Raw genomic sequence first — 22854 nt, forward strand, 5'->3', positions numbered from 1 at the left:
CCAGTTCGCCACCGGATCGACAGTAGGATTTCCATCAATTCGGGCCCTTCGGATGTAGGCATACATAATCCTAACGTATATCATGTCCCATATAGCTCTATACTTCATCGTAGGAATCCCAAGGGTCCACCGCAGCGGGGAAGCTCCCGATAATGTGACGCCATACCCCTCCTGACGTCGCCGTTAAATGCTCCACTCCATCGTCTTCCCCAACTTCTTCTCCACGTCCCCCAGAATCAACTGGATACATTTTCCACAATGTCCGTCCCAACAATAACCACCATCTCCCCCATCACCAACCGCCCTATCCTCCACCGCACCGGCGCCAACCCAGAAGACATCGTAACCATCGCCGAATCCGCCCAAGAAGCCTACCGATCCTTCTCCGAATCCACCACCCTCAAACAACGCCAGGACATCGTCACCCGCGCACTGGAGAAGCTCGAGAAACGAAAAGATGACCTCGCCAGACAAATCACCGAGCAAATGGGCCGACCCATATCCTACACAGGGGTCGAAGTGGCCACGGCCATCAAGCGCAGCCACTACCTAAACCGCATCAGCGAGTCCGTCCTCGGCGAAGCGGGCATCGTCCCGGGAGAAGAAGAACCGGGGTTCAAGCGATACATCAAGCGCAAGCCCGTCGGCGTCATACTGATCATCTTCGCCTGGAACTACCCCTACCTCGTCCTCGTCAACAGCTTAATCCCCGCTATTTTGGCTGGAAACGCAGTCATTCTGAAACCGTCTCCGCAGACGCCGACCATCGCGGAGGAAGTCGCCAATGCGTTTGAAGAAGCGGGTCTTCCGAAGAACGTACTTCAATACGTGCATTCTGGGTCCCCGACCCTCCTTGAGAGTCTCGTTCGCTCTTCCTGCATCAATCATATTTGCTTTACGGGCTCCGTGGAGGGCGGACTCGCTACACAGAAAGCTGCCTCGGATCGCATTGTTAATGTTGGACTGGAGCTCGGCGGCAAGGATCCCGCGTATGTGCGCGATGATGTTGATATCCCCTGGGCGGCGGCGGAGATTGTCGATGGAGCGATCTTCAATAGTGGGCAGAGCTGCTGCGCTATCGAGCGGGTCTACGTGCATCAGAATATCTACGAGGAGTTTGTGGCGGAGGTCAAGAAGGTGCTGAGCAATTACGTGGTTGGGGATCCGTTCGACACGAAGACGCAGATCGGACCGGTGATTTCGAAGCGCGCGAAGGAGGACATTGAGGCGCATATTGCTGATGCGGTGGAGAAGGGCGCGAAGGATGAGACGCCGGCGAATGAAACGTTTGAGAATCCTCCTTCGGAGGGGAATTATGTGAAGCCCACGTTGTTGACGGGGGTTACTCATGAAATGCGCGTCATGACGGAGGAGACGTTTGGGCCGGTGATTCCGGTCATGAAGGTGGAAGGGGATGATGAGGCGGTTAAGTGGATGAATAGTAGTGAGTTTGGATTGACGGCGAGTGTGTGGACGAAGGATGTTGCTGCGGCGGAGGAGCTGGTCGAGCGAGTGGAGGCGGGGACAGTGTTTATCAATCGATCGGATTATCCTAGTCCGGTGAGTTGCTGCTGCTGCTGCTGCTGGTCATTCTGAAGATATGCTAATGAAAATGAATATAGGACCTAGCCTGGACAGGCTGGAAGAACTCGGGACGCGGAGTGACGCTGAGTCGGTTCGGGTTCGAGCAATTCGTCAAATTGAAGAGCTACCACATCAAAGACTATCCCAAATAGATGAGCGGTGCTATTTTGATCTGATGTGATGCCTTGATGAATGATAGACCTTTCCTAGTTATCTTACCCTGACAATAACAATGACAATAACAATCTCAATGACAATGACAATGACAAATTTCTAGATCGCGTAAATGCAAACATAAGCACTAACTATTTAGTCTAGCCATCCTTCAGCAGCAAACCGACCAGAACATAGCAATGTACGGAGTACACAGCATTGCAATGCCACACAGTAAGTGGGTAAGTGAGTGAGTGCATTTGGCCCCCATCCCCATCCCCCAAGTAACTAACTAACTAACTAACTAGTACGTACCCACTCTGAAGACATCACATACCAGTCAGTAGCCAGATAGCCAAGTGGTAACTAACTAATCATGTAGTTAACTAGTTGGTTAGCAAGCCAGGAGATGTTGGCAACGCCCAACTATGGACCCTAGCCAAGGAAGATCGCTGTATGGACGGAAGAAACGACCGGAGTATGGCTGGTTGTTCCGGGCCTGAGATAAGATATTTGTAGATACTAGTTAGACAGTCGTCAGAAGCTGGCGGGATGTATTACTGCGTACGGAGTACTGCTGTGATGGTATGGGGCGGCATTCTTTGTGTGATGTCCTCCTGCATTCTTTCATTTGTCTGTCGGGATGGGATGGGAATGGGATGGATGATAAGGGCGTTAAGAGGAGTAGTAGAGCTATGAGTTAGTTCTACTGGTTTAGTTAGGCAGGAGGTGATGATTAATTCATCAATATTTGCTTCATAGTTACGAAAGTTGAAGTTATACAGAGTAGAGGAGTTACTATAGTTAGTAGATTCGTGCTTTTGGTACGGAGTAACTATACAATACAAGCTCTCGCCTCAGGCAAATAAACACTTTCCATTCCATGCTTCTACATAGTTACTAGTTATATCTACTCTGTACTACTTCCTCACACTAACAGTTACTACAACATAGCTAGACTAACTACCTACTCCATAGATAAGTTTAGATAATACTAGTTAGACCCTTAACCTGACCCGTCTCGTCTCATAACCTCCTGTCTCTCCACTCTGATCCCATCCCATCCCCTACAGACATCATTACCGAAGAATGCTTAACTTCGGTACCTATCACACTCTTTGACCCGCGGGATCAGCGGGCAAAACATCAGTCAGTTACAGACGGCCGGAGTAGGCATTGTTGTGATGCAAGGGACATGCCTGAAGTGTCTTCTACCGTATTACTTAGGTTAGGTATCGCCACTATACATCCCTCTTTTCTCCCTTTATACGTTGCTTTTTTACCTATCTACTTAACTTACTGTAGGTTTCGAATTGACTTTCTAGGGTGAGTTAGTAACTTCTTTTGTGTAATCAGGGTTTGGTAACCGAGTAATAACTAATCAATCATGACAGGAGGACAACTTAGTAACCAGTATTGACTGTTAGTGTAAGCAGGGGATGGGATGGGGATGAGGATGGGGGACAAAAGGGGAGGGGGCCGGAATTATTCTTAGAATGTTCGATGCATAACTTACTACCAGTATTCTCCTTTTCTTCACACTTAGAAAGGTGTGTTATGTTTCTGGATAATTTCTTATCTATTTTTATTCTGTTTGTTCTACATGAGAAGTAAGTAAGTAAGTAAATAAGTAAGAATGTGCTACGGAGTATCTATCTATCTGTTTACTTACTCCGTAAGTATAGATACAGAGTAACTATAGACAAACTATGCTCTTGTTGCAGTATTCTATTCTAGGTAAACCTGAATCGGGCTAGCTAGCCTAGCCAGCCAAGTTGGGGCCGATCGGTGATCCAAGCCACCACCACCATTTCCACTACCAACAGTTTTCCCTTTCCCTCCCCATATGGGGATGACGAATGCAAAACTTTATTCAGGAATTATTTAGACAGGTAGTTAGTTACTTACATCTCTGTAATAGTACTATTCTAGACTTCGTAGTATGTATAGTTATAGCATGGTTTCCATGCAGTCAGCATTCGGTGCAGCGGGTGGTTACATACATCCATACATACATACAGCCCTGTTTTGGGTACCTACAGATGTGGCATATTTACCTAGTAGTCTAGACAGGCTGTATACGTAAGGCTTCCAGTGCCACCTAAGTAACTACTTCGATACTATAGCCAAGTCATGTATGTATGTATGATTGCAGCACCGCCCAACAATTCTTCGGAGAATATCCTCGTCGCTCCTTAATTCCGTCAGCCAGCTAACTAAGAAAGGGGAGAGGGAGAGAGGGAGCATATTTGCTTCTGTGACGGACACTAAGTAAACCCACACAAAGTAAATCGCCTTACTAGTTAGTTAGTAGCTGAGCTGGACCTGCCAGGGGGAATGTGTCACCCGCGGCGCGTACGTTAATTACTTACTCCCGTACTTCACTAGCAATGCTTCCAATCAGTTTCCGGCACATAACATAAGGCTGTCACTGTGGATATTAACATAGCATAGCGTAAGATAGTTGTCGTGCCACAGAAATTCCGCCGATCTCAGGCTCAAGCCTGCCTGCATTTCAGATTTGCACGGGCGAAAAACCGTTTTGTTCAAGTTCAGAGTAGTAACTAGTAGAGTTTCGAAGCGAGTTGGGAAAGGGAAAAAGAGAGCTGTTTTTCTTTTCTTTTCTCTCTCTCTCTCTCTCCTGCATTTTGAATCCTTATATCTAGACGGGTGTTTCTCTGACCGGTCTTTCAATTCTTTCTCTCTTCTTCTGTTTCTTACTTCTACTTCATCTTATCTGCTGTTCTCCTGCTTCCCTTTTTTAATTAATTTATTGCTGTTATTGTTTTTCTTTTCTTGATGCGCCCAATGTCCTACTAGAGCTGTTTCTGTTCTGCCGATTTGACTACTAGTCCTTCTTTTGGTTCTCACACACTCTCTAACGCTCACTCGCTCGCTCGCTCGCTCACTCTCTTTGGCTAACTTCGTGTTTCGTGTTTCGGTGTTGCCGCTCGTTTTCTAAAGCCCTACATACTTCAACTCCTTTGTCACTCGTTTCATAGTCCGTCACATCGTCATTGTTGTCGTCATTGTCATTGTGACTGATTGATAGAAAGCTGCTGCTCCAGCATCCACTCGCTTTTTGTTGATCGATCTGCTTGTTGCTTAAACTAGCACCATCGTTGTTATTTGTTTTTTTTATTGGCCTCGGTCTCTGCCTTGAAGTTAGTGACCGATCTCGATCTCTCGTTCATCGCCACCACCATCGTTCTCAGCTTACGACACTCGCTTTAAGCATCATCATCATCATCAGCATCACAACCACCACCACCACCAAAACAACAAACACCTGAAGTCATCATGGAGTGTTTTCGGCAGATAGCTCGACTTGTCAAGTCTCCCTTTCGACGCGAGAAGCAGCAGAAGGTGCTGGAAATTGTGAGTGCAACACTGTTCATGCTCCCATGATGTTTACCTCATACTAATCAGTGTGTGCTACTTTCAGGGACCCCCTACCGACTTTCGTAAAGAAGAATTGCCCCCGTGCTTCTCAGATGACGAGTCAGTAACCTCACATCCTAATGATGATGACACTCAGTCTAACCATCTGCAGTGCGGCAACCTTGCACAGCCGGGGTTCCACCCTAGAGAAGGAGAAGGAAGCGGCGGCCACCGCCATGGAACGTCAAGCATCGACACGAGACAAGATCAAGACGCATGTCCGGAGGCTGAGCGTCCGGGTTGCGAGACCAGTTTCTGATGCCCACGATGAGCAATGAGCCGATCGAATCGATGCCGCCCGGCAGCTGCAGCATATGCCGGTTGCATATCAACATCAACATCATCGACAGTTTATCTCGTTACGCAAGCATGGAACCTCATAGATTCTCAGCGTGATTCACGGTCTGCAACGTCAAAACAAGAATGTTGGAACTTCATTGAGACGCGATTTCTTTGCCTTCGGATCCGAGCCTCGTGGATTTAGTGCACTTCGACCTAATGACGGGGATGATATCGGGCCCTGCATCTGATTGTTTGACCGAGACGGCTCTGGAAGCCCGTCAAAGTCATCATCGAATATTAATCTCTTTCTAGATTTGGTCGCCCTTGGTGTACTGTATCTACCACTCATAGACTGCACTCTTCTGATTCCACTGTCCCCAGTAGAGCGATTATTCATCGGGCTGCTTCGCGAGCTAGCAGCAGTAGGCGTAGTAGTAGGGTGCTGTATACGAGTCGGCCCCTTCAGGGTCCTCGTCCGTGCGTCCAGATCGTCGTCATCCGTCGTTTCATCTAGTTGATCGTCGTCCCTCATCGCATCCTGTCGCTCCCTAGTCGCCCCATCTGTAACCGCGCTGCTCCCTGCTGACGCCCGCAGTCCAGCAGCCGCCCGCGTCGTCGACTTGATACCCTGCATACCGACCAACGACCGCGCCTTTCGGGGGCTAATCAGCAGATCATGCAGCGACGTACCCGCCCAAGTATCATCTTCCTCTTCCTCCTGATCGCCATCATCACCCTCCTCTTCCGAATCCACAGCAGGTCGTCCACCTTCCACCATCTTCTGCAGCCCCTCCTTCTGCTGAGCGGACAATTCCTCCGCCGCAACCTTGCGTTTAGCTTCCTCGCTCGGCGTAGTAACCCCATCAGTCGGTCGAGCGATATTCTGTATGGTCGTGGCATTCCGCAACTTCGCTTCCTTCTTCCGCCGTAAGTATTCCGCGTAGTGCAGGTGTTGTGTGAATGTTTGCGCGACCGCGTAGAATTCATCTTCTACCATCATGTAGATGTCGTCGTTGTCGAAGCCTTCGCGTAGATATCTTCAGTCTATCAGCGTTCCGTTTTCCTCCATCTCATATGCATGTAGCTATAGTATGGTCACGTACTCTTCAGATGGACAGCGATGGATCGGAGAAGACGGCGGTGTAGGAGCTATATAGCAAGGCGTCAGCAGTTAGCCCCATTCTGCACTGTCCAGTATACTCATGTCGAGGAAAAGAAGGGTGAGGATATGTACATACAAGACCGCAAGAAATCGCGCTTCTTCATCCTCGAACCCGGAGTCAACGCCATCTCTGCTTTTGGCGTCACATCGCTGTCGTCTTCTTTCTCTTCCTCTTTGGTTCTGGTCTCGCGCTTCACGGTTCGACGCGGTGTGTCTGACGGAGATGTCTTCGGTTCTCGTTTGATTGTTGATGTTGTTGTTGCTGCATTGAGCAGCCATGGTAGGTTGCGGGGCATTTTTGTCTCTGGTTTAGGATGGTGTTGATGGTAAATTAAACATTATTGGGATATCGAGTGAGGAGTGTATGTATGGGGATCGAGAGAGTATGTGAGGAGGGACTGTTGGGGAGTGCAATGCGACCGCTGATACGCGGCTTCTCCCCGCCTCCGCACGGATTAGTTAGCTCAGTTAACTAGCTGGTGGAGATCCACTGGTCAGCCTCATGATGTTGATATCGCTTGTCTATTTAATAATTGCGTTTATTCTTGCGGGAGATGCCGCCGAGAATAGGGTGTTAGTTCTGTGAAGATTCGTACTCTGGATTTCTTTGTAAAGATGGGTGAAGTACTCTGCAACTGAGCTACACGGACTCTATAACCTACTCTTCCATGATATGGTGTAGATTCGGGTATCTGATTTCAATCTAGTCTAATATCACCATAGCTAATCCATAATACAACCCCATATGCTAACGCGAAACGCCGAAAATGTGATAAAAGCCCATAACAATCAACTTGCCATGTCCCGGGCAGATAAAAGCGATCCACATGAAGAGCAGAAAAGAAGTGGACGTTCAAGCAACGCCTATCGAAGCAAGTGGCGTAAGAAGTAACAAAGAACATAAGCAAAGTGACAGAATGAGAGTGTCAGCCGATAACGCAGGGTAGGCAATCCCTCACCCTTACGCTTCACCAGGCCTCTTGCTATTGCAGCTCACAATCTTCACCTTATCCGCGGAGATCGTAGTCTGGTTATCGAGCTTGAATGTGACATCCTTGATGAGGAATGTCCACACTTCGTCACAGAATCGGTACGTATCGAGATGGCCCTGTGATAGATAGAAAAGCCATGTCAGCCTCAGTTCGCCATCCTTCGCCTCCAGGTGCAGTCTTCCTTTATTCCCATATATAAGCGTACCTTGAAGGTCAGACGAGCGCGCACTTTGTCCGCCAGCACTTCTGTGATCACGCGATCGAAAGTTGAGAGGATCTTCATGGCGAGCTGGGGCTCGATCCGTCCTTCGTTGATCAGGTCATCGAGGGTATCGGTCAGGGAGAGTCCGAGACTGTTGCGTAGAATTAGTACTATTTCATGACATATACTCGCAGATCCTGTCGTACCTGCTCCCGCGATAGAGCTCGTAGTATGCCTGGGCGCTCATTGTGAAGTTGGCAGTGAGGCGACAAGGGAGATCGTGAGAGTGAAGTGGAGCCAGATGATTACGATCAGTTGGTCGCGGGGGGTATCTGCACGTGATCGGAGTCATGTGATGGGGAGGAGCCATTACATCAATGGATGGAACTAGCAATTCAAGTTTTGGACATGGGTTTGTTTTTATAATTGCGCAGAAATATCATCCTGGGATTAATTTAGCGAAAGTTGTTTCCAATGTTGTCATTCCCACTGTTCTTCCGGACAGCTCGTCTGTCAAAGGCTTCTCCCGGGGCACGGTATATAACTTCTACTGCGTATAGATTCACAGAAGCCAAAGGTCAGTTAATAATAACGCCGGAATTTAGGTATTTCCTTGAAACTCAAGACTAAATGAGATCTAGCTCAAGATTCATCGCACCAAACTCAATCTACTGGTGCATCAACCGACCAGTCAGCACAGCAGAAGCTCAAGCAAGACAAAACCAAAAGCGTTGCTCAAGCGGATCAAGAGCTCCGAGAGCGGCTTGAGCAAATGTCCGGCGATGGTGGTGCTGCAGGAATTGAATACGAAGATGGCAAGCCAAATGCCATGAAGCGCAGCGTTCGAAACAACATGTTCCGCTATATTTAAGTGGAATGAAAAAGGCTACGACCAGGGAGCATCGCGTCATTCCGAGGTGCATCAAGGCAGAGTCGACTGAAAGCCTACGATGGCCACTACATCCATGCCAATTGCTAGACTGGGATGCAAGGCAAGGCATTGACCGGCTCGGTTGAGCTCGGGTCGTTCATTACCATCAAGATTGCATGCTCGGATATAAGCAGCTTGCGGGACTTCCCAGCTGTGCCAGGGCATCTCTACCCATTGGTGGATGGCGCTGTATGCGCGACAACGTATCTGCTCCAATTGAATACTCTACGACGCACAGGAACGTGAACGTCAAGATTCATACTGTTTGGTTGGATGGATACCCGTCAAACTTTCAATCTCTGCTGGGTCCTATGTATGATAGCGGCGTGACAATGGGGGACCGATAACCAAATAACAGGCCAACATTCGCTGGAAATGACATGCCTGCATGTAGGCTCTATTTACCATGACTACACAACCATAGACTCCAATAAACGCTCGCGAAGCAATTCAAGGTGCCAAATATTTCTGAAATCGTTATGGTGCGATGAGCGCCCTTCCGTAGTTTCACCTGTTACCCACCATTCCTGCAAGAACACCAGCACCAATGACGCCACCGTCCGAGGCTTCCCGCAAGAAGACCGACTTACCGCTCTTCTGCGGGCCAGTCCTCATGATAAGCCTGTCGATATATTGCTGGCATGTCTCTTTGAAATTAGGGTAATGCTGGATGATGCCTCCAGTATACGCCACAACCAGCTCCTCAGGGCCTGACTGCCAGTCCGCGGGAGTGGGAGTGGGAGAGAGGACAGGAACAACCCTACCATCCCTCGGACTTGCTCCCTCCGGAAGCAAGGATGATGGGGAAAGACTATTGGATACGGCGGTCAAATCCGGGGTGCCATTGTATTCGGGCAAAGAGACATTGGCATTCTGCGGTGAACCTTCGTGACTGTCCACTTTCAGCTCGATCTCCTGCGCACAAGCAAGCAATCCCACAACTGCTGCCGCTATCAAACCGGCAGATCGTCTTTGAACCGTCCTGGCGATCTTGCGAAACACGTTTGCTGACACAGCATCCCAATGCCAGTCGCTGTTCTCAGGCGGTGGCATGGAGCGTGAGAGTTTATCGGCAAGCTCCTGGTCCGACCGAGCACGGGCAACAGTATCCGAGACGTAAGTTGTCGTCAAGGCATACTCCTGGATGAGTGTCGCGGGCAGTACTCTATGAGACAGCCCACTCACATTGGTGAGATAGTCATATAGGATGAGCCGGATGAGTTCTCCAATGTATCGACCACCCGTCAAGTACTCGAAGGGCTGGAAGCCAGGTCGCGCGCACGCCCGGTCGAGTTCAATATCCCATTTTGTTATGATGTTGAGTTCCTTCAATGGCGGATCAGCGCCAGCGATCGTCCACTCAGTGTTCACGACCGTTTCCTCCGCTTGTGGGTCCTTTGACTTCACATGCTTCGCCTTTGACTCATGGAGCATATCCAACTTCATGGGAATGGTGGCATTGCAGCCGGTACCCACAATGATGCCCATTGCAACTCGACTATTGGGCAAGGATTTGACAGCATACGCAAGGGAAGCAAGTGTAGCAACTGTGTCGTTAGTGATAGCTGCTATCTTGAGTTTTGGGAGTTCAAAGAGTTTGCGGCGTTTGCTTGAAGGTTCCGACTCGTTATCTAGGCGCCTTGTATGTTTCTCATACCCACTCAAGAGGATCTTGCGCAAGTCAAGGTCCGACGTGATGGCGAATCCCTTGCCCATTGGCATCAGAGTAGCCTCCGTAAGGGATTCTTGCCTGTGGTTGGTCAGCAGATGCAAGCCTTGAATCGTAGCAATCGGTTGCTTTCCCGCTGAAGGTTGACCCCAGCGAGAGAAAGCTACTCACATTATGGGAAAGCTAAAGGTGATGCCCATCTCCAATTCGTCTGGCACATGGCCTTTTGTGGTATCAGAAGTCAAGCTTTCCGCCACCACTTCGGCAATGCAATCACCAATCCAAGAAAACAGGTCCTCGGCCTTGTCCATCTTCAGATGCTCTTGTATAGGCCACGCTCTCTCGAGAGTCCGCCTGACCCGCTGTCTCTGCGCCCTACGAATTGTGTCCCGCGATCTTTCCGACGCGTCTGTGGAACGTGTGTCTGACTCTGTAGTCTCCCCCAGTAGTTCAATGAATGCAACCCGCAGATTGGTCCCACCAACATCAATGGCCAGGTATCGGCCTGTCTCCAAGCCAGTGGGCAACCTGGTCACCGGTGTCGGTAAGAACTGCTCCTTCGAATGAAGCGCCAAATCCCGGTATACGGTGGAAAACCGGCGCGCGAGTTTATACAATACCGCTTCATCCAAAGCTATGGGTGATAAATAATCGTCCAGCATGCGCTGGCGCTCCAGGTACTCTTTCTGAGAAGGGTCCAGGTCAGCGCTGTCCTCTTCTTCATCCTCCACCGGCTCTTCATGTAGATGTTCGTGCTCCTCATCCCTGCTTCTACCCAGGTCTATTGAATTGATTGGTGCCATGATGTGGAAGAGGCTAAGCCCAACGGCGAGATAGGCAAGCAGTCGGCCCGTGTGACTTGCAGCCAACGAACGGAGGTATTTTTGTACAACGGAGCGGTAAGTTCGGCGGAAGGAGGTGCCCAAGGATTGGCTTTATCTACTCGCCCCTGCGGAATGTTTTGAAGCGAAGGTAGGACGGGATGTGGGGGATTCAAGAATGATGATCCAGGTTTGGACGATAAGGTGCAGCATGCGAACCGAGGATCCCACGATGGTGAAAGGATAAAATGAATCCGACTGGGGATGCACCTAATGGAGATTCACTTTTCGTAATGGCTGGGCTAAGGGCGATGAGGTTGTTCAGGAGAAGGAATGAGGAAAGGGAAGTGTTATCTTGCAGGCAAATCTATACAGTGACGTGTGCGATGGTCAGTCTCAAGGTTACATACAATGGTGAACAACGGATGGTCGGGTCTCGACATTGTCGACTGCAGTGACGCGTGTCTTCCAAATAGGATCATGGAGTCACAGAAATTCTAAGGATGGTACAACGGTGACGATCCCCATGCAGGGAGTTCTTTGGGTAATGCACTCAACGAGCAGGGGGACCATTTTATCTCGGGAAGGGGAGGGACGAGGGGAGGGGGTGGGAAGCGCAAGTAACAATGACACGGACAATGACATACAACAACCAAAAAGAAGTGCTGGTGGAGATCCCGCAGTTATGCTCGTTCCAAGCCCGAACTTAGAATAAGGCTGAGCCGAGGGTCATGGGCGTTAATCAAAGAGTAATCAAATAGATAGAAAAATGGGCAAATTATAAAATATCGATCAATAAAAAATTCATTGGGAGGTATGTTCGTATGGATGAAAGGGACGGGATCGACGGAAGAATGGCGGAACCCATCAATTAAGTATTATGATTATTACGACAAAAAGTAACAACAGGGCCAGCCGGTGAATAAGAGAAAAGCATTGCCGGTCTCCACACACGGGAAAAGGACAGCGATGAGGGGAGAGGAGAGAGAGAGAGAGAGAGAGAGAGAGCGAGAGCGAGAGGGAGAGGAGACGGGGGAGGAAGTAGAGACGAGGTGTGCGTGTGTGGGTGTGTGTTTAGGAAAGGTCGCAATGGGGAAAAGGGAAGAAGAGAAGGGCGCGGCTAGTTAGTTGCGACTTAGTTACTACTAGTTAAGTCACTACTAAGTTACAAAGGCAAGCTTCAGAGCCGCTGGGATGGAGCAAATGCGACCATCGACACGGACGATGTGACGCTGGCCGGTCAGTCGACAACCATGGATTCGTCGGATGGCTCGATGGGGGCCCCATTTGGGTCCCTCGAAGGTAGACCAGAGAGTCAATCTTGCTCGTCCTGGTCTCCCATTGATTGATTGATGATGATGGGATTCTTCTGCTTGTTTACTCGTTGCTTTTCGTCGTGGTCTTTTCCTCTCCGGGGAGATTGATTGACCAACGTCACCTTCTCCTCTTCTCGCTCTCTCGCTCTCTTATCGGAGACGCCGCTACTTTAGTGCCAGTCAACTATCTATGGAAACAATGGTGCTGTTTTTCCATTCTAAACCATCTATTCTATTCCATTCAGGGAATTATTTCTCTCTAGTTCTACTCCTTGTTCCGCTTACTAGTCTTCCCCTCTACTACTCTGTTCCAATTGCTAACCATTAATTTCTATCTCTAGTAATTGCTCTATTTTTCGCTCGGACATCTTCTCTCGTCACATGTGGAGTAGAGACCTTTTACTCAACTTCAAAGACTCACCATTGCTCAGACTTGGTTTCAACTAATAACCAACCACCAAAACTGTCGCTTACACAAATAAGTAGTGGAAAAAAGAGAAAAGTCGAGAATGTAAAGAGGTAAGAAAATAGCCAAACAAACCATGTGGTGGGAAGTGGGGCGATACCTCCATCTGTGATGCACAGACTGAACATCAACGCCCGTCGAGTCAGAACCTGGTGGCTCTCACACCTTAGTCTACTCAGGGCGTTGTCTTCCATCCCTCCCATTCGTTGCTACTACCGTGTGGGTGGATAAAGAAGCGTAAGAGGGAACTGTGCTTCGGCCTCTTCGCTTGCCTGGACGTTGTTGTATTTTGCACACGAAGTGCCGTTCTGCCTCTCCGGCTCAACCGTTTTTTGCGAAAGCTAAGTGCAATCAGGCCCCCGTATTCCAGCCACACCTTCATCAACTGACCTTTCATCTTCAAGAGACAATAAGCTCGCCTGTTCACGGCGTACAAGGTCCAGACTCTTCATCACAATCTCTGTGGTCTTCCAGCCTCCAAATTCCTATGATGATGGTGAGATCGGTGTGGACCCTGGAATGATGGTGGTACCGATTACCGGCTGTCATGTCAACGAGCTCCTTATGGAAGAAGCTCGCTAGCATCGTGTAGTAAACATACGACCGTAAGCACGAATACTTGGCCTATGAGGGGCGGGATGAGCCTTCGCAAAACGGTGTCTGGATTCAGCATCTGCTGGAACTGTCACCTAGGTCAGACACTAGACTCCGAGGTCGGAGAGCCGTTGAGTGATGTCGGAGCAGGGAAGGATAGCCTGCGGAGTGCGGAGCTCCCGAGATGTCCAGCACGCAGACGCCCCTGGGATCTGCGTGATAGGGATAGTCTAGGGACCAGCGGACCCTGCAACAGTTGGTATTGGGGGTCACTCCCTAGAATTTAAGCTCCGCCTTACAACCGTTTTTCATAACGGAGGACACGGAGAACACTCAATATACCTCACCATTGAATCAATCCTGGGATTGTGATCGTCGAAACTACAGGTCACAGGAAGCTCTTTTTGGTGCCTACTCCGTAGCTTGTGAGTGTTAGTCGAGTGGAGTCTTCCGAGTACTAACTCTTTGCAAATCGGATGGCATGAAGCCTGCGCAAGCGCTGATGATAGGCCGCAAAGCTGCCATTCACCGGTTATTCTATGGCCCTATCTGCAATTTATTCAACGATATTAGCTTTGTGACTAGTTACGGAACAATCACGCCATGTGATAGACCTTTTTGTAGCGCTTGGAAGGCTGCAGATAATCTCGCGCTCTCGGATGTACTGCCCTATGTTGACCATCACAAGGCGAATGACGCTCGCGAGCAGACTGGCCGTCCGTCAAGCAAACGTTCGCCGACGCTGCAAGAGTACCATGCATGGCCGTGATTGTGGTGAGTACCAGCCATCGCGACGCTACAGATGCACCCTAATCATTAAGCTAGCTGATGCCAAGCATTGATGCTTGCATCTTAACAGTGCCAGCAAACATGATTCGTACACAATCCATATCATATATTCATTTCCCCCTTGACTTAATTGGTTTTGTCACATTGATTGCTGGGATGCAGGCCAAACTACTCCGTAGTGATAGTCCAAAGCCGGGGTAGCATGGCCCACAGTAGGACAGGTTCGCTTTCGCACATGCTACGTCTGGTCTGATAAGCAGGATGGAGCAGCAAGTATGGGAGGAGTGGAGTATAGTAGTCTTTAAGTTAGTAGTAGTTACTTAGACTCCAAGGAATGATGATGCAACCTCAGGCCATGCATGATTCCTCGACAAAAGTCCAATGTAGGAAGGGATCGGAATGGGTAGTGCTGTGGTATGCATCATCATCATCATCATCATTCAGCTGAGAAAGGACAAACTAAAGTGTCGATTAGAGCCTATCATCCAACGGTCGCTTCTATGGATGTGAAGCTCCCAGCCCAGCAAGGCTGTTCGACCGGGGAGGAAGGCATTCGGTGTAACTCGAGGGCGAAAGGCTGGCTTGGTCTCGGAACCCCCCGCCGAATGGCATCGCTGGATCCGATCGCGATCTCCCCACATTCACCTCTGGTCTCACTTTTTCCATCATCCACCCATTCACCAACCTTCACATCACCCTTTCATTACTACCGTTTAAGTAGCGGGTAGTAGCCAACATGGAAAAACTACCAACTCAATCCAAAGCCGACAGTTCCGGCTATGTTGACATCTCCGAGTCGTCCGTGGCGCGCCCGATCAGCACCCGTCGCGACCGGGTCGTTACTCGGCTGGCCGCATGTCTGGGGCTCATCACCGTCGCCTTCCTAGCTTTATCGTGGACCCCCATCTCCATTTCCGGCCTTAAGCTCTTTTCGTGCCATAGATGGAGAAAACATCATGATGCTTCGCTTCATCCTGACTTGGGCAGGGAAGAAGCCCCGTTGATGGGTGGCCCACTGCATGACCTGTCCACCCTGGACGGGAGCCTAGCCTCGAGTAACAGAATCCCTCTCGAGGCTCACGTCATGAGTAAATGCCCCGACGCTCGGGATTGTCTCCAACAGCTCGTTATTCCTGCTATGGAGCAGATCAGCGATAAAGTCGACTTCAAGCTGTCTTTCATCGCCGCGTATGTAGACTTCCTGTCCCTTCGACTCCCCAGCTTGGGAAACTAACACTGTTTCCAGAGTGTCCAACAAGTCTTCCGAGATACAATGCATGCATGGTCCAACCGAGTGCATCGGTGATATGCTCATCCTCTGTGCAGCTAATCTGCCTTTTCCGCCTGAATCCGGTGCCATGTGCTCCAAGGAGTCTCGTACTCCAACAATCCGGTCGCTCGGGTTCGCCAACTGCCTTATCAGCTCGTACCCTGACATTCCGAAGCGCGATCTGGTTCAGGGATGTGCTTTGGAGCATGGTATTGACTTTGAGGCTCTGAACAAGTGTGCCAGTCGAGAATATGATGACCTTGACGATGATGATGATAGCGAAGAGCAGACACCACTTAGTGGCATTGCTCTGTTGCGCCAGAGTGCACTGCACAGTGAGAACCTCAACGTCAAGACCAGCTGTACACTCCGACTGAACGAATCTACCTGGTGTGTCCGGGATGGCGGAGTCTGGAGGGACTGTGCCCAAGAAGGAGAGGGCAGCAAAGTCTCGGTGCTTGTGGACGAGGTGAAGAGGTTGTGGGACAAGGTCAACTGAGTCCCTGGTATACTTGGTGAGATACTAATAATGTGCTATGACTGATGTGACAGTGTATTCGTGATGCAAAATGATGCGTGAAGGCAATCAACCCATGCTATGTATTCAGTTATGAAATGCTTTAGCCGAACAGCAGTCTGTATGCCTACTACCTAATAATAATCATTGCATTCTACTAGCATGCCTGTGATCCCTTTTTAGCGCTCTTTTATATCGTGGCTTGACGCGTTTTCTATCCCACTTTGCGATCATTCAAACCTGTTTGCACCCTCCAAAAAGCCCACTCACGCTGTGACTCTGCAGCACTGTGCAATGACTCTGTATGTGGGTTCAAACACGTGTCTGCCATGCGAGGCGGACCCAGCAACGATTCACTACTTGTAACCATTTAGCGTTAGCGTTAACATTGTGTTGAACAAATTGATATCTCTCATCACTACATCCCTTGACCCTCTTACTCCCTCAGTACATCGTTTCTCCTACTTAGTAGCGTGTACTGTTATCGAGCAGTATCTTCTCCCCATTCTCTATCAGACGGTCTTGATTCCCTCTACCTCGACATTAAGTCACCAAAAATCAGCAAGCATGGCCAGTCGCGACGTCGACACGTCCGGGTCATTCCAGCGCAAAGTGGACGAGCTCGTAAGGAAGTACGACCGCATCATCGAGCCCAGTGCTGTTTTGCATAGCATCCTCCAGGATCCAGAGAGCCTCAAATCTCTTGTCAACGCAATTCAACGCCAGGCATCGCTCGTGAGACATCGATCTACGAATATTGAAGACGGAGAGATTACTGCCTTTGACAACGCTCTCATGATTCTGTCCAGTGACGGCCAAAACCCCCAACGTACCGGAGCGCTCGAACTCTACCTGACCGAATATCTTGGGATATGTACTTTCTCTCCCATCTCCCATGCTAAACAGGCTCTGCATGACTATGTAACTCTCCAGAAGACTGTGACTAGAGGTACAATCCGGCCCCTTCTACCTTCAAATATACACTTCTTTCTCTGGACAATTCTCACTAGCTTCGCAGCAACTGTACCCGGCAGCGTCACCGGCAGAGCTACTACAGCTACCGAACAGCAACCTCAGTCAAGACCCGAGCAAGCGCTCAACACCCATGGCCAAGAGCACGAGCATCCTCGGAAGTTGCAGCACATGCTTCCTCCACGACCACCTCCTACCCTTGAGGAAATCCGTCGCCGCGAACAAGTGGAACGACTAATTCAGATCTACGAAGGGGCCAAGGCGGAATACAACAAGAAGGACGAGGAAATTGACATCAGCTTGGCCAGATATTTTCGCGATACATCTGAAAACATGCTCTACTTTCTGCGAGTCAATGACATGTCGGACCATCCCCTAATTCCTGATATCGAGGACTCGTTTGAACGCGCAAAGTCCAAAGCCGCTCAGTTGTCGGGCCGGGGACGTCACTTTGACGAGCCTCGAGCAACAACGTCTGATTCTAAATATCCTCCCAAAAGCAGGAGAAGACGCCGACACCGATACCGCGAGGTGGACTCTTATCGTCCTGGTAGGCAGTAATCCGGGTGTGCTGTTGCTCGATAGTTGAGGGTTGGTTTTAGTTGCTGGCGTTTTGAAGCATACCTCGGGGGCATTGGGATGGGCGTTTTCCGGTTTACGATATGTATGCTGGAGATTTAATTCTAGATTTCAAGGTCGTCAAGGCGGAAAGTTCGAGGGACAGAGAGATGGGAGGAGTGTTTCTGTACAATAACCAAGTGGATTGTAGATAGTTCAGAAATGACATGAGGCTTGGCGCAAATCGCTGCTTTAGCGGCCACCACGTGCCCCCGACCTGATTGCTCGAAGTTAACTTGCTCCATCGCGTGTACGTAAACCTCCGAGCAGTAACAATTCCATCCCATTCAGGTCAAAACAGTCAATCCCGACCAGCATCTGTGGTAGTGGTCGGGTTGTTAGATTTTCAGGAGGCATGATATTCTAAACCACCCCAACCCCTCCCAATCTACCCAAGATGGCCTCCTTGCGCCCCGGCCCGACCGAGGCCATCTCCGTCTCCAGTGGATCTTCGTCCACGCTTCAGTATACGCCTGTTTCCGACCGCTCCGAGAATGGTGCTTCTCCCAATCCAAATCGTCCAGAGGCCGGGTCTCTGAGGGTTCAAACGGCCTTCAGCTCAGACGGGGACTCGTTTACTGACGATGGGTTCGATGAAGGATATGATTCCTATGACGATGTCCAGCCCCTTTCGCGTAGTAGTACGAGCACGCCAAAGTACACAAAAGAGGAAGAGGAGGGGGTCATCAAGCAATTCGATCGCAAATTGGTCCCTTTCCTAGCGCTTCTTTATCTACTTTCGTTTCTAGATCGCTCAAGTACGTGGTTTGGACATTATCGCAGCCAAGACCTTCTATATAACTCTTTCTTTATCATCCATCATAAGAATGGTATCAGCTAACGATAAGCAGACATTGGAAATGCCAAAATTGCCGGTCTCGCAGATGACTTGCATCTCTCATCGTCGCAATATGAATGGCTTCTCACGGCCTTCTACATCACCTACATCATTTTCGAATGGATGACGCTGATGTACAAACTCGTCCCACCGCACATCTACATCGCTCTCTGCGTCTGCGGCTGGGGCCTTGTCGCTTCTCTACAGTCCCTCGCTACTTCATTCGGAGCTCTCGTCTTCCTCCGAGCAGCTCTCGGCATCACTGAAGCAGCCTTCGGCCCTGGCGTGCCCTTCTATCTTTCACTCTTCTACAAACGCGAAGAGCTGGCCTTCCGAAACGGCCTCTTCATCTCCGCTGCTCCCCTCGCCTCATCCTTCGCCAGCAGCCTGGCCTGGATTATTGTCCGTGTGAGCAGCAACGGCCCAATTGCGCCCTGGCGCACCCTCTTCCTAGTGGAAGGGTTCCCCAGCATCATCGTCGCCGTCTTCGCCTGGATACTCATCCCGGACACACCAGGGAGCGCCTCATTCCTGAACCCCCGACAGCGCGCCATCGCGCAGCTGCGCATGGACGAGCTCAAACCGAGCCACAAACCACACCAGCCGCAATCACAGCATCGCAAATCCTTCAACTGGAAAGAAGTCAAGAAGACCCTCTCTGATCCCAAATCCTACATCACAGCCGTGAGCCTCCCCCAAACCACACCACACCACACCAAGTAACTAACATCCACTCACTACCATCACAGTTAATGTTCTTCAGCTGCAACGTCGCCTTCAGCTCCATGCCCGTCTTCCTCCCCACCATCATCCAAGAGTACTTACCCCCTCCCTACCAGAACCAAACTAAATCCCAACACTAACGATGAATAAATATTAGTATGGGCTACACCTCCCTAACCGCACAAGCCCTCTCCGCGCCACCCTACCTCCTCTCCTTCGTAACCGTCCTCCTAACCGCACACCTCTCCGACCGCACCCGCACCCGCAGTCCCTACCTAATCTTCCACGCGCTCCTCAGCGCAACCTCCTACTTCGTCATCGCCCTAACGGGCCACTTCCACGCCTCCCTCCCACCGTCCATCCACGTCGCAATCCGCTACCTGGCCGTCTACCCCGCCACATCGGGCTTCTTCTCCGCCATCACGCTGATCATCACCTGGACCATGGACAACCGGCCCGCGAACGAGGGAAAGGGCACCAGCGTGGCCTTGCTGAACGTCATTGGACAGTGTGGGCCTTTGCTGGGCACGAGACTGTATCCGGCAAGTCAGGGGCCGTGGTATGTTCCCGGCATGGCGGTTTGCGCGGGGTTTATGGTTACTGTTGCTGCGTTGGCGGGGTTGTTGAGGGTTTTGTTAAGGAGGGAGATGAGGGGGTTGATGGGGAAGGGAAAAGATGGAGAGGATGATGATGAAGATGGGATTGAGTTGGAGGAAGGGGGTGGAGAGGAGAGGGAGGTGCTTATGGGGTGGGATGGTGGTGGTGGTGGTGGTGGTGGTAGTGGTGGTGATAGTACTAGTGAGAGGGAGAAGTTTACGTATATTTTGTAGAATTTATAGACTGCGAGTAGTAGAGTAGTAGTATCTGAAGTTTGATGGATTGGTATTAGCTTCTGATTTGATGAAATTATCGGTGGGTTTGGCTAGGTTACTGAGTTGACTCTGGCAGTTCGGAATAGTGACAAGGTAGTAAGTAGTTATCGAGTGAAAATCTAATGGCTGCTTAGATAGCATATTGGCAGACTAGGCATGCTCACATTATTAAGAGAATCAATTAACCACCGAACCAATCGATTGGAAGATGGATGAATAAGTGCAAAAGCCCATCGTATCCTTTTAGCCAGCGGAGGAATATAAAACAGATTCGTTCGAGCATAGAATTGCTAGTAGTAGATCATCCCATTAAACCGAACCAATTATTTAACGCGCTTGATACCCTCGTAACCAAGAAGATGTGAGAAAAATGCAACAAAAAAAGCTGATGAGGCCATGAAGATAAAAAACCGTATGTATGATAGATACATTCAAAAAGCCACGGGTATGTTCCCCCTTTCCCAAAGAAAAAAAAAAATCCATAGGCGACTTTTGCAATGCTCATCCCTTCCAACAAGGCTATTTATAGAACTCCTCCCCCAATCCCTTTATAGATACCATTTCCCAACGTGTTATGTATTTATTGCCAACTTCGGTAGTATCTTGATTTTCGTGATCATTGACAAGGCGACTGCATGTTTACCAGGCGGTGTGGCCACCGTCGATGAGCATGGTGCTGCCGGTCATGAAGCTGCTCGCATCACTCAGAGCAAAGAGAGCAGCGCCCCGGAATTCCTCCGGATAGGCAAGACGTCCGAGCATGTTCTCGGCTTCCCAGACAGCTCGGGACGCAGGGTTCTGCTGGAACACCTGCTCCACCATTGGGGTGATGATGTGACCGGGGCACAGGCTGTTCACGCGGATGCCGTGACGGCCCCATTCCATGGCAAGGGATCGGGACAGCTGGATCACAGCTGCCTTGGAGGCGTTGTAGACGGGAGAGGTCATTCCCTTGTTGGCAATCAGACCGCTCATGCTAGCAACGAGGAGAATGGAACCCTTCTGTTGGTAGTTGAACATTTGCCGCGCAGCAGCAGTGGCCGAGTTGAAAACTCCATTGAAGTTGATTTGCATGACTTCGTTAAGAGCCACCTGCGAGTGTTCCAGAGCACTCTGCAGGTGGTTGATTCCGGCGGCGGCAATCATGCCGTCTAGTCGCCGGTTCTTGCCTGCAATCTCCGCGAAGCAGTCGTTCACTTCAGACTCATCCCGGACATCGATACGGTGGTACTCCAGGCTGCCACCATAATTCTTCTCGGCATGCTCACTAGCGGCGATGAAGTCGGGGTGAGGGGTCTCAAGTCGATCCAAGCAGTAGACTGTATACGAACATTTAGGTTAGAAATAGGTTCAAGGTATAGAAATTGGCTTCCCGGATCCTTGGAATCGTACCTTTCGCGCCAGCCTCCATCAAAGCTTCAGCCATCGCCAACCCGAGTCCTCGTCCACCACCAGTGATGGCGAAGACACGGTCGTCAAGGTCAAACTCGCGGAACCGGTGTCCCTTCTTGGGCTCGTCTTTCAACGACGGTATCCGGGTTTGAATGTGGTGAGAGCCATGTGAACCTGGCCCTGTGGAGTGCAGCCGCTGCGACATGGGCTGAATCATGGCCGATGGTGCCCAAGACCGGGCTGGGGCCATGGCGGATAGCGACCGGCACAGTACAGAACGCATGGCGATGGTGCGTGCAAGATCAAGTGAATTAAAGATTAAGTTAAAAAAGGACGAAAACGGAAGGAAAATCAAACTGTGCACGCAAAGCGAAGGGTCTTTGGCTACCACAGGGGCGCGATGGCTACAGAGAATATCGTCGACGACCATGGCCTTCGTAGGAGAACCTGGGGTTTATAGATCTGGAGAAACGAACGAACAACCACCCGTCGAAACCGCATATCTCCAACTGTCGCACAAGACATCCGAAAATAGAAGGAATCGAAAAAAAAAAAATCATGATGGCCGCGTGATTGCCTTGATGGGTCCATCGTTAGATTCTAGAGCTGCTTTCACGATGACTTCAAGACCCAGACCACATCATCGCCCAAGACCATCCGTGGTACCAGGGCTGGTCCATGCATAAGCTATGGCCGGTACAGGGCAATGCAGGGCGGAGAGGCAGGCGTCGGACGCATAGCAGAGCAATAGGGGGAGAATGGTAATGTCTGAAGCAGGTATCGTGACTTCTCTCATTGCTTGGTTGCTGAACCCGGCAAGTAATCCTGATCATTTGATCGAGGGATGACGATCAATCATTCATTAGAGTGGGAAAGGCCCACCAGAACGGGATTCCCGTGTACGGGGAGACCGAGCTGCTGGATCAGATTGGAACCGACGCCGCTGCAATAGCGGTCAGGGCAGCTCCATCAGCGACCCTGGCGGATATCTCCCATGTTGGCCACAGAATTAATCATAGAACTGTTTCTACGGAAATTGATTCCTCGGGTGTCTGAGCCGTTTTGAGCAGACAACGATATAATGGTGGTGGAATGAGGCAGCGTGCAACAAAGCTGGGTAGGAGCTCTCCCCGGCTTCTTGCTCCGAAAGGTTCCATGGAATGGAACCCTCCAATAACGGTCTCGGCATCGAAGTGGTGGTGTAATCTGCCTTCGCAGCATGGAACCGTCTCCACGGCATCCGCGGCCCA

The 22854-nt window shown here is 50.1% G+C and overlaps 11 protein-coding genes across 11 annotated transcripts; 7 read left to right on the forward strand and 4 right to left on the reverse strand.

The window, feature by feature from the left end:
* Nucleotides 1-258: 258 nt before the first annotated feature.
* On the forward strand, nt 259-1736 carry ASPBRDRAFT_200471 (aldehyde dehydrogenase family protein; the record flags this gene model as incomplete). Its single annotated transcript, XM_067621439.1, has 2 exons — nt 259-1560; nt 1623-1736. The coding sequence occupies 2 exons, from the start codon at nt 259-261 to the stop codon at nt 1734-1736; spliced, it is 1416 nt and encodes a 471-aa protein (XP_067474093.1).
* A 2947-nt stretch (nt 1737-4683) lies between these two features.
* Nucleotides 4684-5456, forward strand: ASPBRDRAFT_78801 (uncharacterized protein; the record flags this gene model as incomplete). Its single annotated transcript, XM_067629427.1, has 4 exons — nt 4684-4738; nt 4794-5115; nt 5183-5238; nt 5291-5456. The coding sequence occupies exons 2-4, from the start codon at nt 5038-5040 to the stop codon at nt 5454-5456; spliced, it is 300 nt and encodes a 99-aa protein (XP_067474094.1). The 5' UTR covers nt 4684-4738; nt 4794-5037.
* Nucleotides 5457-5590: 134 nt separating this feature from the next.
* Nucleotides 5591-6918, reverse strand: ASPBRDRAFT_59288 (uncharacterized protein; the record flags this gene model as incomplete). Its single annotated transcript, XM_067628031.1, has 3 exons — nt 5591-6497; nt 6564-6609; nt 6699-6918. The coding sequence occupies 3 exons, from the start codon at nt 6916-6918 to the stop codon at nt 5591-5593; spliced, it is 1173 nt and encodes a 390-aa protein (XP_067474095.1).
* A 507-nt stretch (nt 6919-7425) lies between these two features.
* Nucleotides 7426-8063, reverse strand: ASPBRDRAFT_187511 (transcription initiation factor IIA subunit gamma; the record flags this gene model as incomplete). Its single annotated transcript, XM_067620101.1, has 3 exons — nt 7426-7730; nt 7820-7967; nt 8023-8063. The coding sequence occupies 3 exons, from the start codon at nt 8061-8063 to the stop codon at nt 7584-7586; spliced, it is 336 nt and encodes a 111-aa protein (XP_067474096.1). The 3' UTR covers nt 7426-7583.
* Nucleotides 8064-8290: 227 nt separating this feature from the next.
* On the forward strand, nt 8291-9131 carry ASPBRDRAFT_187514 (uncharacterized protein; the record flags this gene model as incomplete). Its single annotated transcript, XM_067620102.1, has 2 exons — nt 8291-8393; nt 8458-9131. The coding sequence occupies 2 exons, from the start codon at nt 8291-8293 to the stop codon at nt 8685-8687; spliced, it is 333 nt and encodes a 110-aa protein (XP_067474097.1). The 3' UTR covers nt 8688-9131.
* Nucleotides 8455-9131, forward strand: ASPBRDRAFT_162466 (uncharacterized protein). Its single transcript, XM_067619503.1, has one exon. It carries the CDS (start codon nt 8864-8866, stop codon nt 9092-9094), a length of 231 nt encoding a protein of 76 aa, XP_067474098.1. The 5' UTR covers nt 8455-8863; the 3' UTR covers nt 9095-9131.
* Nucleotides 9132-9254: 123 nt separating this feature from the next.
* Nucleotides 9255-11219, reverse strand: ASPBRDRAFT_136807 (hexokinase family protein; the record flags this gene model as incomplete). The annotated part of the gene is made up of 2 exons (XM_067618832.1): nt 9255-10497; nt 10588-11219. 2 exons carry the CDS (start codon nt 11217-11219, stop codon nt 9255-9257), a joined length of 1875 nt encoding a protein of 624 aa, XP_067474099.1.
* Nucleotides 11220-14822: 3603 nt separating this feature from the next.
* On the forward strand, nt 14823-16618 carry ASPBRDRAFT_48366 (GILT family protein). Its single transcript, XM_067626078.1, has 2 exons — nt 14823-15590; nt 15649-16618. Exons 1-2 carry the CDS (start codon nt 15139-15141, stop codon nt 16169-16171), a joined length of 975 nt encoding a protein of 324 aa, XP_067474100.1. The 5' UTR covers nt 14823-15138; the 3' UTR covers nt 16172-16618.
* A 138-nt stretch (nt 16619-16756) lies between these two features.
* Nucleotides 16757-17930, forward strand: ASPBRDRAFT_211071 (uncharacterized protein; the record flags this gene model as incomplete). The annotated part of the gene is made up of 1 exon (XM_067621921.1): nt 16757-17930. The coding sequence occupies one exon, from the start codon at nt 16757-16759 to the stop codon at nt 17720-17722; it is 966 nt and encodes a 321-aa protein (XP_067474101.1). The 3' UTR covers nt 17723-17930.
* Nucleotides 17931-18176: 246 nt separating this feature from the next.
* Nucleotides 18177-20170, forward strand: ASPBRDRAFT_136840 (putative MFS transporter; the record flags this gene model as incomplete). The annotated part of the gene is made up of 4 exons (XM_067618837.1): nt 18177-18537; nt 18631-19301; nt 19367-19434; nt 19498-20170. The coding sequence occupies 4 exons, from the start codon at nt 18177-18179 to the stop codon at nt 20168-20170; spliced, it is 1773 nt and encodes a 590-aa protein (XP_067474102.1).
* Nucleotides 20171-20851: 681 nt separating this feature from the next.
* Nucleotides 20852-21887, reverse strand: ASPBRDRAFT_59294 (putative short chain dehydrogenase/oxidoreductase; the record flags this gene model as incomplete). The annotated part of the gene is made up of 2 exons (XM_067628033.1): nt 20852-21531; nt 21605-21887. 2 exons carry the CDS (start codon nt 21885-21887, stop codon nt 20852-20854), a joined length of 963 nt encoding a protein of 320 aa, XP_067474103.1.
* Nucleotides 21888-22854: the final 967 nt, after the last annotated feature.

Source organism: Aspergillus brasiliensis (assembly GCF_001889945.1).
Source record: "Aspergillus brasiliensis CBS 101740 unplaced genomic scaffold ASPBRscaffold_18, whole genome shotgun sequence".
NCBI classification, from domain to species: Eukaryota; Fungi; Ascomycota; class Eurotiomycetes; order Eurotiales; family Aspergillaceae; genus Aspergillus; species Aspergillus brasiliensis.

Bases quoted from the DNA above. Each gene is read 5' to 3' on its own strand.
- ASPBRDRAFT_162466 (XM_067619503.1), top strand. From the start codon at position 8,864: ATGCTCGGATATAAGCAGCTTGCGGGACTTCCCAGCTGTGCCAGGGCA.
- ASPBRDRAFT_48366 (XM_067626078.1), top strand. From the start codon at position 15,139: ATGGAAAAACTACCAACTCAATCCAAAGCCGACAGTTCCGGCTATGTT. The intron at 15,591-15,648 runs GTATGTAGACTT...CACTGTTTCCAG, and splicing joins AAGCTGTCTTTCATCGCCGC to AGTGTCCAACAAGTCTTCCG.